This window comes from Passer montanus, unplaced genomic scaffold (genome assembly GCF_014805655.1).
Source record: "Passer montanus isolate IOZ18808 unplaced genomic scaffold, ASM1480565v1 scaffold56, whole genome shotgun sequence".
In the NCBI taxonomy this organism is placed as follows: domain Eukaryota; kingdom Metazoa; phylum Chordata; class Aves; order Passeriformes; family Passeridae; genus Passer; species Passer montanus.
Window position 1 is genome coordinate 4613756 of NW_024370595.1, and position 14074 is coordinate 4627829.

The following is a 14074-nucleotide window of genomic DNA, read 5'->3' on the forward strand; positions in this document are numbered from 1 at the left end:
TGAAATGAAAGTAGCTCTCTGTGTGTGCTTTCTATATATAGATCTATATGTGGAAGTTTTTTATACAGATAGTTGTATATCTCTATGAGAAAAAGCTCCACATAATCCGAAAACAGAACCCAATTGAATCTCACATTTAGCTTAAAGACAGTGATAAAACCTACCTATGCACTGACCAATAAAAAATGAAAAAAAATTTTTGGCTGCTGAGCTCTTCAAGATTATGGAATTTCAAATACATTTTTTTCATGCAATCTGAATTTGCACACTATGTACTTCTATCTTAGTGGCTGAAAGATGGAGCAGTCTTGAAGAGGAATAGCTCATAATGAATAACTCAATAATCATATACACAGATATTACATGGACACTTATTTTTACTATGCAAAATATAGAGCCAGTTATAGCTCTACAGTGGTGATCAGGTTATAAGCAAGATCTTCCATATCTGCTGCTGACAGACTACTTGCCATGCAAATGGGCAATTTCAGCCCATGAAGACTACTGTCAAGAAGTTAAAAGCTAAACTGCTGTATTATAACAGAAAAATGTGCTACATTAATAAGGTCTGGAAAAATGCAGCAGCTGAAAATATTTGAATGCATTTGAAGTCATGGCAGCTGAAAACATAAGAAAGACCTTCATACTGCCAATTTAAGAAATCAATTTACACTCTTACTTTTGTGTCTCAGATAAGTGATGGCACTGAACCATGTAGAACTTGAATTAAGCAGAACATCTCCAAATGTTTTTGAAAAGCCAGACAATCATTAAAGACTAACAGCACTAGTTGTGTATGCTTCTGCTAAGAAATTTTTTTTTGAAACTGCAAAGGAGTTGGATTCAATGCTAGAGGAAACATAGTAACTATTGATCTTTCTTGTTTGTCCCGCTTTATGCCAGTAAAATAAATGAAAACAAATGGAATGTTTGGCAGTCTAGGTTTCTGTTATTCAGTGGCCGAATAACAGCCTTGAAAGTAAATAAGGGCTGTATGTGCTCTGTATAATTTCTCCCCATTCTCCATTCATGGCAAATCTGTCAGATTAATGAATAAAAGTTACTAAAGCATGCACATAATTTCTGCTGAAAAGTAATTGAACCTGTAAACTTCTACTGATAAGTTTACATGTCCCATAATTTACAGGTTCTCATTTTTGCTTCCTGAATTTCACTATCTTCATGATAGCTGTCACTTAATTATCATTGCTGAAGTAGTGCTGCTGTGAGGCCTTATGGATTTTAGTCTTCCAAAGCATGGAAATATTTCCTAATGTACATTACATCTTGTACTCTGTTGGCTTGGGTAAATTTGTTCAATATGTTTTTCTCATAAAGATGAAAGTAAATTGCAGTTCAGTGTTTAATTTTCTACCAGAATAAGGGTTTATACAGAGGTTGAAGTGTTAGAAATCTAATAAATTTAAATTGCAGTTGGTAGAGAGAATTAGAAAGATTTTTAAATTCTGTATCAGTCCCAAGCCTTGATACAATTTTTTCATTATGAACCTGGAACCATTAATATAATTTGAAGGTACTGACATTTTAATTTAAATAATAAAATTTGCATACTTAGCTGCCTTTTGAAATGCAGAACTCCTTCCTATTCAGTTTTCTTGTGCCTATTCATTAATTAACTTTATGTAATTCTATGAAATATCTATGTTAATAAAAGATTAGTATTGAGACTTAAAAAAACCCCAGATACTAAAAAGTGTAAGACTCCTATACTACTTTCATTTGGCCCCATGAGATTTTATTTTATTGATAAAGCATTATTAAAACATCTGAGAAAAGATGACAAAGGATGAAGTTAAAGCCCCTTTGAGGGGGGGCTACTATTTTGACTTTATCTTTTAGGCAGGCATGTCTAGAGCTTTGGACTATATTAATATGACCAAAAAAGATTTACAAAGTAATATAAAGTAAGATTTTGTTGAAATTTTAAGCTAGATTTTTTGAAGGGAGCGCTCAAAGTGACTGTGTCAGAAAAAATACCAAAATCAATTTATAGCTTAATTCCTTCTTCTTCTGTGGGGAAGCTGCTTTATCTTTGGTTTGGTTTTAGTCAGTTCAATGAGTTGCTGAGCTGCTGTGAACTTTGTGCAGTTCCTTCTAGTATCTGTGAAGAGGGACCCATTATCTCTGTGGCCCTGCTTTTGCCTGCCTCTCTACACTGTCTGCATGCAATGCAGGCAGCCTGCTCTTGCAGACCCCCTCACTCTTGCTCTCTTCCCCCTCTGGACACCTCTTTCCCAGAGCCAGGCTCACTAGTTTCTGAGACATGGGAATGTCTTCTTCTCCTCTAAAAGGTTGCAACAAACTATTGCTCTCATATTCAAGGGACAAGGTGAAAACCCAAGAGTAAAGAGATGAGATAGTTCCTGTTTCAGAGAGGAGATACTGTCTCAATTTTGGCTGCTGGCAGCTGAGATAGAATGCCAGGAGGAATACAATTGTGATTTTACCTTATTTTATTAAAGCCAAATTGTATTAATTTCTGCCTTATCACCACCATTTTTGGTAAAGAGATGAGATAGATCCTGTTTCAGAGAGGAGATACTGCCTCAATTTTGGCTGCTGGAAGCTGGGATAGAATGCCAGGAGGAATACAATTATGATTTTACCTTATTTTATATAAAGCCAAATTGTATTAATTTCTGCCTTATCACCACCATTTTTCCTGTTAAAGACATGATTCTTGTACAGGTGAACCTATGGTGTGACCATCCATGGCTTTTCTCATGTTCCTTTGGTGAATTATTTAAGCAAGGGGACAGGGAGAGATCTTTTGGATTCACAGAATTCTTCCATAATTAAGAACTGCCATTTGCTCACTAGAGGGAGGTGTCTTGGATTTTTTTTTTTACTTGTACAGAGAAGTCATGTCTTAATGCTATTGTCTGAGCCCATTCTGGTATTTTTGGTGCCATGGGCATCTGTGATCCTTTAGCCATCAATATTTAAGTTAATTAGCTTCATCTGCCCTCAGAATAATCTTTGGGGGTGTCACTAATCAGTGGAGGAGGTCAGCAGCTGTGATTCAGCCTGGTTTCATCCTTGGTATGATTAACCAAAGCAGTGTTAGCAAACTCCCCAAATTTAGGAACTTATAACTAACTTTAGGAACATTCAAGTAACTAACATGATCACTATGACCTTTCTGGGCAGTAGGACAAGGTGTATAGTCAGTATTCTGCATCACTGCTGTCAGGCAAACTTCCTAGATCTGAATTTCCCTCATCATTCTTGCACTAAAGCTAAAACTCCTCAATATTTACAAACAAAGGTTATCTTGTTTGATGAGACTTCTTTCTCCTGCAAAACTTTCTCTTGTCCTCTATATTGATGTGGTTTAACTTCTGACTGTTGACTTAGTCTGCAAATTCTGCTACAGCTACTTGTGAAGGTCTGAAGATCTCTTTTTGCTGCTTATGATAACTAGTTGTATCTTGCATTTTTGAAACATTTTAAAACTGTGATTGAAATAGTGGAGAAGTAGGAAAATAACTGTTTTCATTTAATGTAAACTGATTTCTTTTTTTTTAGTAGACCATGTGTGCAGACTTCTCTTTATTTTATTGTCAAAACATTAAAGGAAAAATGTATTCAGTTGGGGTAGATATGGAAGACTCTTGTTTTATTGTCACTCCTTTGAATACCAGTTGCCATATTTATTGACTAATTTCCATAATTTACAGAAAAATTGTTCACATTCACATGAGAAATTAAATACCTTAATGGGAAAGGGCCTCAGTTGAACAGTTTCCTCCCTCCATTATGTCTACAGAGACTAGCATACAAATTATAACAACAATTTTGTTTTAACTGGAGAGAGGAGTCACTTCTCAAATTCAGGAAAGTGGATAGGATTTAATGTTTCTCCTCTTTACATGCTTATGATTTTCACCTTTGGATTTTCATAAGTTTCATTGGACATGCTCAATTTTCAGCTTACACTGTAATTTACATAGATGAACCAATAATTATCATAGAGTTGAAACTGAGTGGCACTTATCAGGTAGCTTGCTTAGTGAAAAAGAGAGGATTGCAGAGTCCTAGAGAGACTCACAAACTTCCTTACATTTGTTTCTTCATCACAGAATGTGTGAAGTTTCATACCAATATTTACTTAGAAACAATGATGGCAGTTCTCCATTACTGCAGCCCACTAAGATTTTAACAACTAACTTAATCTAATTTATTTTCTGTAACATTTAAATTAGGAGCTCACTGCAGGAATGATTCTTTGCTAACAACTTTGAGACAGATCTTTAGGGTCAGTATGTGTGTGTGTAAAATCTTGCATGAGTTGCAGTGCTGTAACCAATGGCAGAAGTCTTTAACTTAGGGATCTTCAACTAAATTATGTGATCATGTAAACGAAAAACCTCCAGTATTCCACAAGGGAAATAAATGTAGTCTGTGTGGCTTTATTCTGAAGATGCATCCTAGGAAGCTGCTCAAGAAGAACTCTAATAACTTCCCCCATTCCCCACCCCAGCTTTTATGTGGACCCTAGGATAGGCTGTGTATGTGCATTTGAACTTGTGTCAAGAGGCTTCTTTAGAATGGTGAAAGTGCTTTCAAACTTGCACCTCTCCCCCACAGGCCTGTGAGAAAGATCCTGCCTCTCAGAGTGCAGCAGAATTCCTCAGATCCAAAAGAATTATATATCCTTGTAGAGGAGCACAGGGTTGAGAAAGGTGTGGACAGATCCCATTAGCATGAGAGGGGTGTTGATGTCAAAGGCTCTTAATTCTATACTTTGAAATTTCATTCTGGAACATTTTTCCCATCTCTTATCAGTGATAAATAGATTGAACTATGTTCTGCCGCTGTTCTGTGTGATGGTGGAATTGTATAAATATTACATTTGTTTACAAACAATAAAATGATATTTGTAGAAACAGAAAAAACTACTTAAAATATGTGTTTGTCCCCATGGAGAGGAAGAAAAAAAGAAAGTGCTTGCATTTCCCCTATGTTTAGTTTCAGGTTAATTTGTGCAATAGTTAAAATGAAATGGTTACTATAGAGCTACTCAGTGTTATTGAGGAGTTGTTTCATAAAATATCTGACAAAAACCATAGACCAGTTTAATAAGCTGATGTATAATTTTTAATGCCTAAGAAAACAAAAAATCCTCTCGAGACAGACAGCTATTAAGATATAAAAACTGGTGAATAATCTAGATTTAAGAAAGCGTAGGCCAGGTGCCAAGAGTGACATTAAGTTTAGCACATCTTATATTTCACTTCCTATGTCAATATATCCTCATTGTGAAAAGTGCACATTTGGTCTTTGATTTGTCACTAAAGTTAACATTTATCTAGAAATTAGCGAGGTCTAGGAAATGAATCAGTTTTAGCTGATAAAAGCTTGTAGGTGTTGATTCCTAAGTAATGGCTCAAATGATACTTTATTGTCAACTGCATTTAAATCTGTTACAATGACTATTTTCTTTGTCTCTCTTTCCCCTGCGCCCCCCCCCCCCCCCCTTTTAATTTAAATTTTGTTTCATTATTCTGGAAAGCTTTCTAACATGACTTGATAAACTAGGCAAACAGATGCAAAGCTTGGGAAGTAACATTTGTGGACCTTTTCTGTAGAGCTAAAAATACCATCCTGAATAATATGTAGTTGCCTGGAAACTCCTTCACATATTTCAGTAAAGTAAATGGCTTTGGCCTCCAAAACATTTGGATTGTCTTCTCTGTACATGGTGGTAGGCTCCTGTTCTCAAAGTCTCCATGGACTTTTTAAGCTTCTGATATTCTGGGCAAAAAGGGGAACATCCTCTATATCTGGAGATGAGAATTTATTATCAGTAAAAAGTTGAAAGCGGTAACCAGTGCAGCCAGAGCAAGCAGTTATTGTTCATCTTATGATAATACTAACACTTAAATTATCTAAATTATCTAATCAATACCAAAAAGAAAAAAAAAACCTAAAACCAACCACCTCATTAACAATATGCAGTATAAACTGTTGTGAAAAACCAACCAAGCCACCAAGCAACCCAAACCCCTCCGCCCAAAAAGAATAATCTCAGAACCCAAAAGAATAGTCCCAGTATCATCTCCCTTTTTTCCCCTGTTTTTAGTGTCTTCCTTTGATGTTCTCCAGGGTGTTAAGCATTACACATTTAGGCTGGAAGGAGTCACAACACAGGGTTGATAACTTGAGTTTTTTGCTGGGATAAGATAACATGTTAGGGGTGTCTTCCTCTTCTTTGCCAGGATGTAAATAGTGTTGGTATTGATGGTTTCTTACTTCCTGTACTTGAGTTCACTTGAGCCCATTTTTATATACTTTCTGAAGCTTAACACTTTATTTATTCAAATTTAGTTTTCAGCTCTACATTATACCTGATTTTATTTTGAGGTATGATGTATATTATATGCTTTTTTTTCTTGTGCTTTTTGTTACACCTAAAATGGGTTTTGACCATCTCATAGGTTTACTCAATCATCTATAACAAACCACAGCTGAGTTACTGATAAACCTGGATTCTTTTTTATCATCTTATGTATTTCTTTTAGCTGCAGGTACTCATGGACTCTTGTCTGTGGCAATTTCTTTCTTCCCTTACCATTTCCCATTAATGCTCCACCTATATGAAGCTGTAATGCTGCTTTCTATGACTAAAGTTCTTTCTTTAATTGCTGATCTGACAATGATAAACAAAGCAATGTGTTGTAGCATCTGATGAGAGCATCCAGTCCAATGTAGAAAGACATATAAGCTTAGAGCCAACACTTTGAGCTGTCCTTTTTCAAAGTCTTCAGACTTTTATGGAGACTCTTCCAGATCCTTGTAGGTGTGCTTGCTGAGGCTGCTTGCATCCCTTTTCCCCAGGTGTCATCAGCTACCATTGCCAGGGGAGTTTGATATATTTGTTCTTGTTTAGTGCTCTTAACCTCCCTGCCTGTGCTTCATCCATTTACTCTGTTATCTCTTGTGTCGTGTGATGCTGTTGGTTTAGGTGCTCTAGTACTTTTACATTGAGGTGAAGAAGGGCTCTGCATGGGACTGACCTGCTGGTCTCTGATATGTGGTATAGAGACTTGATTGCACTGTGAAAATGCAAACTGTTTTTTAAAAATGAGAATGGACATAACTGTATCTGAGAGACTTCATACATCTTTGATTCATAGTCATGTTGAAAGTATTCCTGGTAGGGTGTACATGAACATGACTTTAAAATAAATTTGACAATTATATTTTTATAATGAGAATGTGGGAATGGAGCTAAGTCAATGCAGCCAGCATTGACTTGGACTCAGAAAGTCTGGTCCAGATGTTAGTTATTCATCCCTGTCAGTGTAACACCTTGCTTGCGAAAATACAAGAGATCTGCTCTCCATGGTCCTTGCATTCTTAATTTATTTTAGGATAGTTTTCAAAAATTCTACCTTGAAATGTCACGGTTGTCTTTAAAAATAGATAATTATGCATGCATTATCCAATACCCCCTGTCCATGCAGCTGCCCACACACTTGATGAGAAAAAACCAAGAACAAGTAACAGTTTATCTGGTAGTGCGGCCTTTGATCTTTATTGCTCGCTTCTAGAGAAGCCGACCTTTCCTTTATCTTGATATTTGCAGCTCTGAAATTATTTTTGTTCACTAGAGTCAATAAGGCTATGGCAATAGAGTGTGTTTGTTTGCAGTGACCTTTACTGAGAGTACTCTGTAATTTTTCAGACTTACGGGTTGGTGCAATATAGATGGCTATATTTCTGTCAGCTCATCTCTGGAGACAGAGTGCCCAGCTGTAGAAATGTCTAACCAGGTTTCTTTCTTACACAGTTCTGTTTTGAGTGCCATCCCATCTCATCTATAAAATTGTGTTTGGAGAGTTAATGAAGCTAGGTGTTGGCATTACAATATAATGGTGGATGATTTCACATTCTGACTTCATGCTATTACAGCTATGCAACAAAGTCCAGCACATCCTTTCCTAAGGCAACAGCTCTTCAGGCTGTTGATTGTGCTTCCTTCTCTGCCTCAGATTTCCTAATGGGTATGCATCTTGCAGTATATATTCTCAGGGTTTGCCAGGGATGAGGAGAGGAGAGGTTGCTTCACAGAATTTACTATTTATAGCCCTGGTTCTGTATTTCAGTGGGCCATGAGATTTAGTTGTGATACACTGTGTTTCTCAAGTCTTTTCTGGTGGATTATTTGGCATCCAGTTGCTTCCCAACCTGGATTTTCACAGTTTTACTTCTTCCTACCTAAATGTATTATCTTGACCCATCTTGAGCAGCCTGCTGTCTTGCCCAGGCCATCAGTGGGATCATGTTACCCTGACTTTGGTTTTCAGTTCAAATGTCTCAACTGCCATTTCAGTATCCAGAAAAGTGAAATTTTCTGTCTTCATGAATGCATAACTCCAAATTCTGAGCAGGTAAAGTGAACATGCAGAGTCCACATTTTCACTTTGTTCAGAGGAAGCTTGTTATGTTTCTATGTTTCTGACCTGCTACTATGAGGTAGTAGGTTAAAATTACTTTTGCTGAGGAATGCAAATTCTTAATGAGCATTTGAAAGGCCTACAAACTACACAGCAATTTTTCTCCTTAATTTCTTTCTTTCTTTCTTTCTTTCTTTCTTTCTTTCTTTCTTTCTTTCTTTCTTTCTTTCTTTCTTTCTTTCTCCTGCCAACCTCCAAATTCTAGACTTCTATTTTACTCTATTAGATTGTTTTACATTTTCAAGTTCATCTACTTGATTATTTTAAAATAAGGGGTTTTTTTTGAGTAGGATTGCAATTGTGTTCCACTCAGCATGAGCTAAGTATTGTTCCAAAGGTGGTTTTGCCTACTGGGTATAAGAAAAGCAAAGCCCTTAAGCAATTTCTACTGTACTTTTTTTTTTCCTCTGGGCACCAGGCAGAAGATATGGAAATCTTTTCTTATGAAGAATGCATTATAAATTTGCAAGATGCACTTTATAATAAAATTTCATTTCCTTTCCCCTAAAATAAATAGAAACTGTCATCCTCTTCAACAGGTAGAAATAGAATTTAGGTTCAGTTTCTCTCTAAATTCTCTTCTGGGGCATCAATTGTTATGAAGCAGAGGTACATAGAGGCAGTAAAGGAAGTGGTCTGTGGAACAGTAAACAGGCTTTGTTTTCACTAGAGTAATGTGAAGTTATTTTTTAAAACTATTTATATTTCTCTTCCTCATGGCTCTCTTTTGTGGTCCAGTAAGCTAAAAAAACAAACCCAAAACAAAAAAAAACCCCAGACAAACCAGTCTTTAATGTGTCTTAGTACTTTCCAAATTCTTCATAGTGAATAAAAAATTCCCAGAAAGTCTCTCTCCTCTCCTCTCCTCTCCTCTCCTCTCCTCTCCCCAGGCTGGAATCAGCTCTGTGCAGTCACAGCTGGCAGCTGATGTGTTTGCACTTCCCTCTGGAGAGCTGTACTTGCTGAAGCACGGCAGGATGACACCTCCCTTGCCTGTCTGTATTCTCAGGGAACAATATTGTAAGGCCAGGCACTGTTCCCTCATGCAAAGCTGCCTGCTTGAAGCTAATGTGTGCTGATAACACTCATGGTGATAGAAAATGCCTGGCTCCATCCACGTCTTTTGCAATTCTGTATTACTTCATTAGCTTTAGTGATTAATTGTTATCTCCATATAGCATGTTCTAGTTGATTCATTGTTACTTCAGACAGAAGGGTAGGAATAATACCAAGATATTTTCACAGACTGTCCCATGAGTAATGAGAAATTCTTTAATTCTTCACTTTGTTGTAATTACATTCAAAATGTATGTGAGGAAATGTTATGTTGTTATGTAGGTTTTTACAAAACAGTAGTTAAAATTCTGCTACTTAACTTCAAATCAGCACATACCTACTCTCCCTTGCAGCATTCTAAGAGGAACTGCCATCATCTTTATTTATTTAAGGTGAAGTTGGGCTCACTGTTTTTTAACAGAATTCAGAAAACAGCCAAGACAACAGTCAGAAGAAAATTAGGCAGTGCATTTCCATAAACCTTTCCTTTATGTTCAGCCTAAATAAATTTCATTTTCTTGAAGAGATTTGCTTTTTTTTTATAATACAGCAAATCAACTTTGCTATTGAAAAGTCGTGGCAGATAGAAATGACAGTTCTCTTTTTCTTCTGCTTTGGGAACTCTGTGAGGTATAAGATAAATGTTCCAGAGGGATCAAGCAGCTCTAGAAAGAACTTTAACTGTGCAGAGGGAAAGTGAGCCTTGCTCGGACAGGAAATTTGCTATGTGCATTTTCTGGCTAATTGTGCATTTGATTTGCATTTTCTCTCAGTTACCTAAATGTGTGTATTAAAATACTTCTGGATGTACAGAAGGATCACATCTGAAGAAAGCTTCTTTTGCTCTAGATCTCTCTTCTTTTCTAAGGAGAGTTTCCCTTCCTGGCTATCTTCTAGAGCAGGCAGCCACCAAGTCTTCAAGGTCTAGGGGATGCAGCCAGCCTTTCAGGAGCTGCAGAATCCTTCACTATTCCTAAATACCTAAAGGTTTCTCTGTGATCCAAACCCATTAACTATTGGGGTAACCCGCCTTTGTCTTACTTGCATTGTTTTTTTTATTTTAGATTTTATTTTAATTTGAAAGCAGAGAGCATTCATCCTGTGATATCTGTGAACTTTTCCTTGCTACAGTCAAAGCAAAAATATGACAAAAATCTTTGAAAATCACAATACTGAAACTTACATGTTGGTAGCACGTAACAAGTCTGTGAAGTGTAAAACATTGTTCTCTTTTTTTCTCATGCAGGCTGGATTGCCATGTTGGGAGCCCTTTGGCTGCTAGTGCTAGCAGACATCCATGATTTTGAGATGATATTGAACAGAGTTGAGTGGGCAACCCTTCTTTTCTTTGCAGCGTTGTTTGTGCTCATGGAGGTAATATTCTCTGATTCTAAAGCCTGAAGAATTGAAAAAGATTTCAAATGTGAATTATGTTCCTGGAGAGAGGCCTCCTGCTGCTTCAATCCCACTGGAATGTTGTTGATCAAATGTAGTTATGATAATACAGGGAGGAATAGCAGAGAATGAAAGTTAGTTGGACCACTTTCATATTTAAATTTTCATTATAAACTTGGTCTCATTCTCTTTCCATATTCTGCTTTTGTTGAATGTATCTGACACAATCATTTTTCTATAATTTAAATTTCAGTTTCTGAGTTTATTGTTGGTCTATGTGTGCAGATATTTTATGTGTATTTATGTGTTTGTTTACAATTATTTATACAAATGATAGGAAAAATAATAGAACAAGATTAAACTAGAGTTGAAAAATGTTTCTACTGCTGTCTGCTACATGCTGGCTACCAAATGGCCTAAGATATTTCATGGGAGTGTGATTTGAAAGGAAAATAACACTGAATTTCAGTTTGCAATGCTAATTTTAAAAATATTCAGCTCTTGAAATGCCTGGATATCTTGCTGTGTATTTTCTGTGTGCTTCTCTGTTTGACAACATCCATGTTTATCAGTGTTTTATTCCCAATTTGATGCTTTTGTATAGCTTCAGAGGATTTATTCTTACCCCAAATATTTTGACTTCTTTTTGTGTGGATAATCACATTAACTGTTTAATTAGGCTTCTAGAATATTGGCTGTTTATCAGTTGTTATTTGTTACGTTTAAATGATGTGATAATGTTGTAGAAACATGACTGACAGTACCCAAGTGACCACTGACACTGCCATGGCTAGTGAATTGCCTGACTGAGAAGCCTGGAAAAAGTCTGTGATAACTAATTTGGTCTTATAGCCTCTCTTCTCCCTTCTTCCCTCCCAATAATTGCAAAGACCCCAAAAATCTGGAAATTGGAATCTATTAAAAAAATCAACAGCAGTAACAGGGACAACATTTGAAGCAAATAGAAACAAGAACCAATCCAACTGACTCTAATTAATGCCAAAGTGGAAGTCAAAATCTTGTAACCTCCAAGAAGATGAGTGGAAACTCTGATTATCATTATGAAGTTTTCTGCGATCTACTAAGTCTAAAGTTAATCAGGAAATATTGATTTATTGTATGCTTATTAGAACAGGAAGTTTTTAGTTCTCCATTTTACGAGGTCCCATATAACCTTGAATTTCTAGGCCTTATAGACAATCAATGCTGAAGCCATGTTTATTTTGTCTACTGCTGTTATAACAGTTTATTAGTTGTGTTCCCTGATGTATTTATTGTTTGAACTTGGATTGACCAGCTGTGATTTGAGTGCTGTGTGACTGCACAATACCACAGAAAATACACAGGAAGTTATTTGCCGTTTTCTGCCAGAGTTTGGATACAACTATTATAATTCACTGAACTTCCTTTTTCGGTTTCTCATGTCACTAGGGAATAGTTTGGTAATGAAATAATATTTTTCCTGGCTTTCTAGAATAACAGCAGTTTAAGGTCATGGAGGAAACTTGTCCAGATAATGGAAAAAAAAATAAAATATAAGACATTAAATTCTTCCCCAAAATGAATGAGAAAATGTTCTGTGTATATCATCACTGCTAATTTTTATCCTAAATCTATTGGATTAGTAGGTGACAGTCCTTTCCAAGTTATTTTTCTTTCCTTTAGGTTACCAGTGTCAAGAAGAGACTGGTCGAAACAAAGATATAAAAGATATACATTGAAGTATAAGAAATCTTTCCATAGTCTAGGGCATACAAAAATTGCCAGCTCATATTGCTCACCCTAAGTGATCCTTCAGCTTGGATAGTTCCCAGTCTGGAGCTGTTTCTTGCTGCTGTAAATGTTCTCTTTCCTATTAAAAGGCACATTTAAAAGCCTGTGTGGGACTTAGGCTGCAAGTAGTTTTGGAAAATGTGATTTGGGTTCCAGATATTTTGGAAAATGTGATTTAAGTTCCTGAACCACAGGGGAACTCCTGAAGGTTCTGCCTTTGGGGGACCATCAGTCCAGTCTGGTGCATCTTTTACAATGAAAAACATGGAAATCTTTTGGAGCTCTGCTGTTTTCTGTTGTGTCCCCTGGGTAGTTAATCTTTACAACTGTCTTTTTAGTCTTTATCCACAAGTGGCTGTTACATGATATAAAGATTTTTCTGCTTTTTCTGTCTCTGTAAAATAAGTCCCTATGCCTCTCAGAATTACAGTTCTTTGTTCATTTTTATAGTAGAAATTGGCATGTTACCTGAATTTCTTCAGGCAGAGTTTATTTACAAGAGTCATCAAGACATACTGTCCACAAGAGGATTAATGAAAATTTTTATGCATAAATTAGACTTTGTTTTAAAATGGCACATGATTTCTTTCTGCAGAACAGCTCTGTTGTGAACTGCCCCACAGGAACTAGTGTGCCTGAAGACACCAATTAGTGCAATAATGCTTACTCCTCTTAGAAGACACAGGAATATCCAGGAGACCCTCTGTGCAGTTTACATGCAGAGGAGGACAATGGCAGGGTGCTAATTGCTGACTTGCACTTAGGTGCTTGCAGGAGATTGGCCTGGAGATCATAGAGACATCCTAAAATTATTTACGTGATTAAAATTGTTACCATCTCTAATGAGATGGGTTACCTGCAGACTCTTTTGCAGGAGTGATGTGTGTGTCCTGAACATCTCTTTTTCTCAGTTCCAGAATGAATTTGGAGTGTTAGTGGAAAGTAATACATTCTGTTAGTAGATAATTAATAAGGTAGTAATATTAATTGAATGTAAATCTGGGCTCTAATTGCTGGCAACTATCTGTTTACAAGTTTATTTTGAAGCATGAACACAGCAATGATACAAAAATTATTGCTGTTCATTAAGAATATTGCTTTTACATACATTTAAAATTCACTGTCATAATCTTTGAGTTGATAAAGCAACACAGATAGCTTAGAAAAATGGTAACTTAAAATCAACAACAAGAATTTTTTCTTAGGTAACATTCTCCTTGGAAGCCAAAATAATGAAAAAATGTTCTTTTTTTTTAAAGTGTAAGTGATACGTTCCTGTATTTTGCTGCTTGTTTTCTGCAAGCTGTATCTTTAATTGTAGATAAATCTTTTCTTGTTCAATGTATTGTTAAAAAAATAATATTTCT

The 14074-nt window shown here is 36.2% G+C and overlaps 1 protein-coding gene across 1 annotated transcript in view; it reads left to right on the forward strand.

Moving 5' to 3' along the window:
* Nucleotides 1–14074, forward strand: part of OCA2 (OCA2 melanosomal transmembrane protein) — a 185986-nt gene that overhangs the window by 106420 nt on the left and 65492 nt on the right. Inside the window, exon 20 of the mRNA XM_039725691.1 lies at nt 10786–10913. Coding sequence (XP_039581625.1) covers nt 10786–10913 — 128 coding nt within the window. The remainder of the gene's footprint in view (nt 1–10785; nt 10914–14074) is intronic.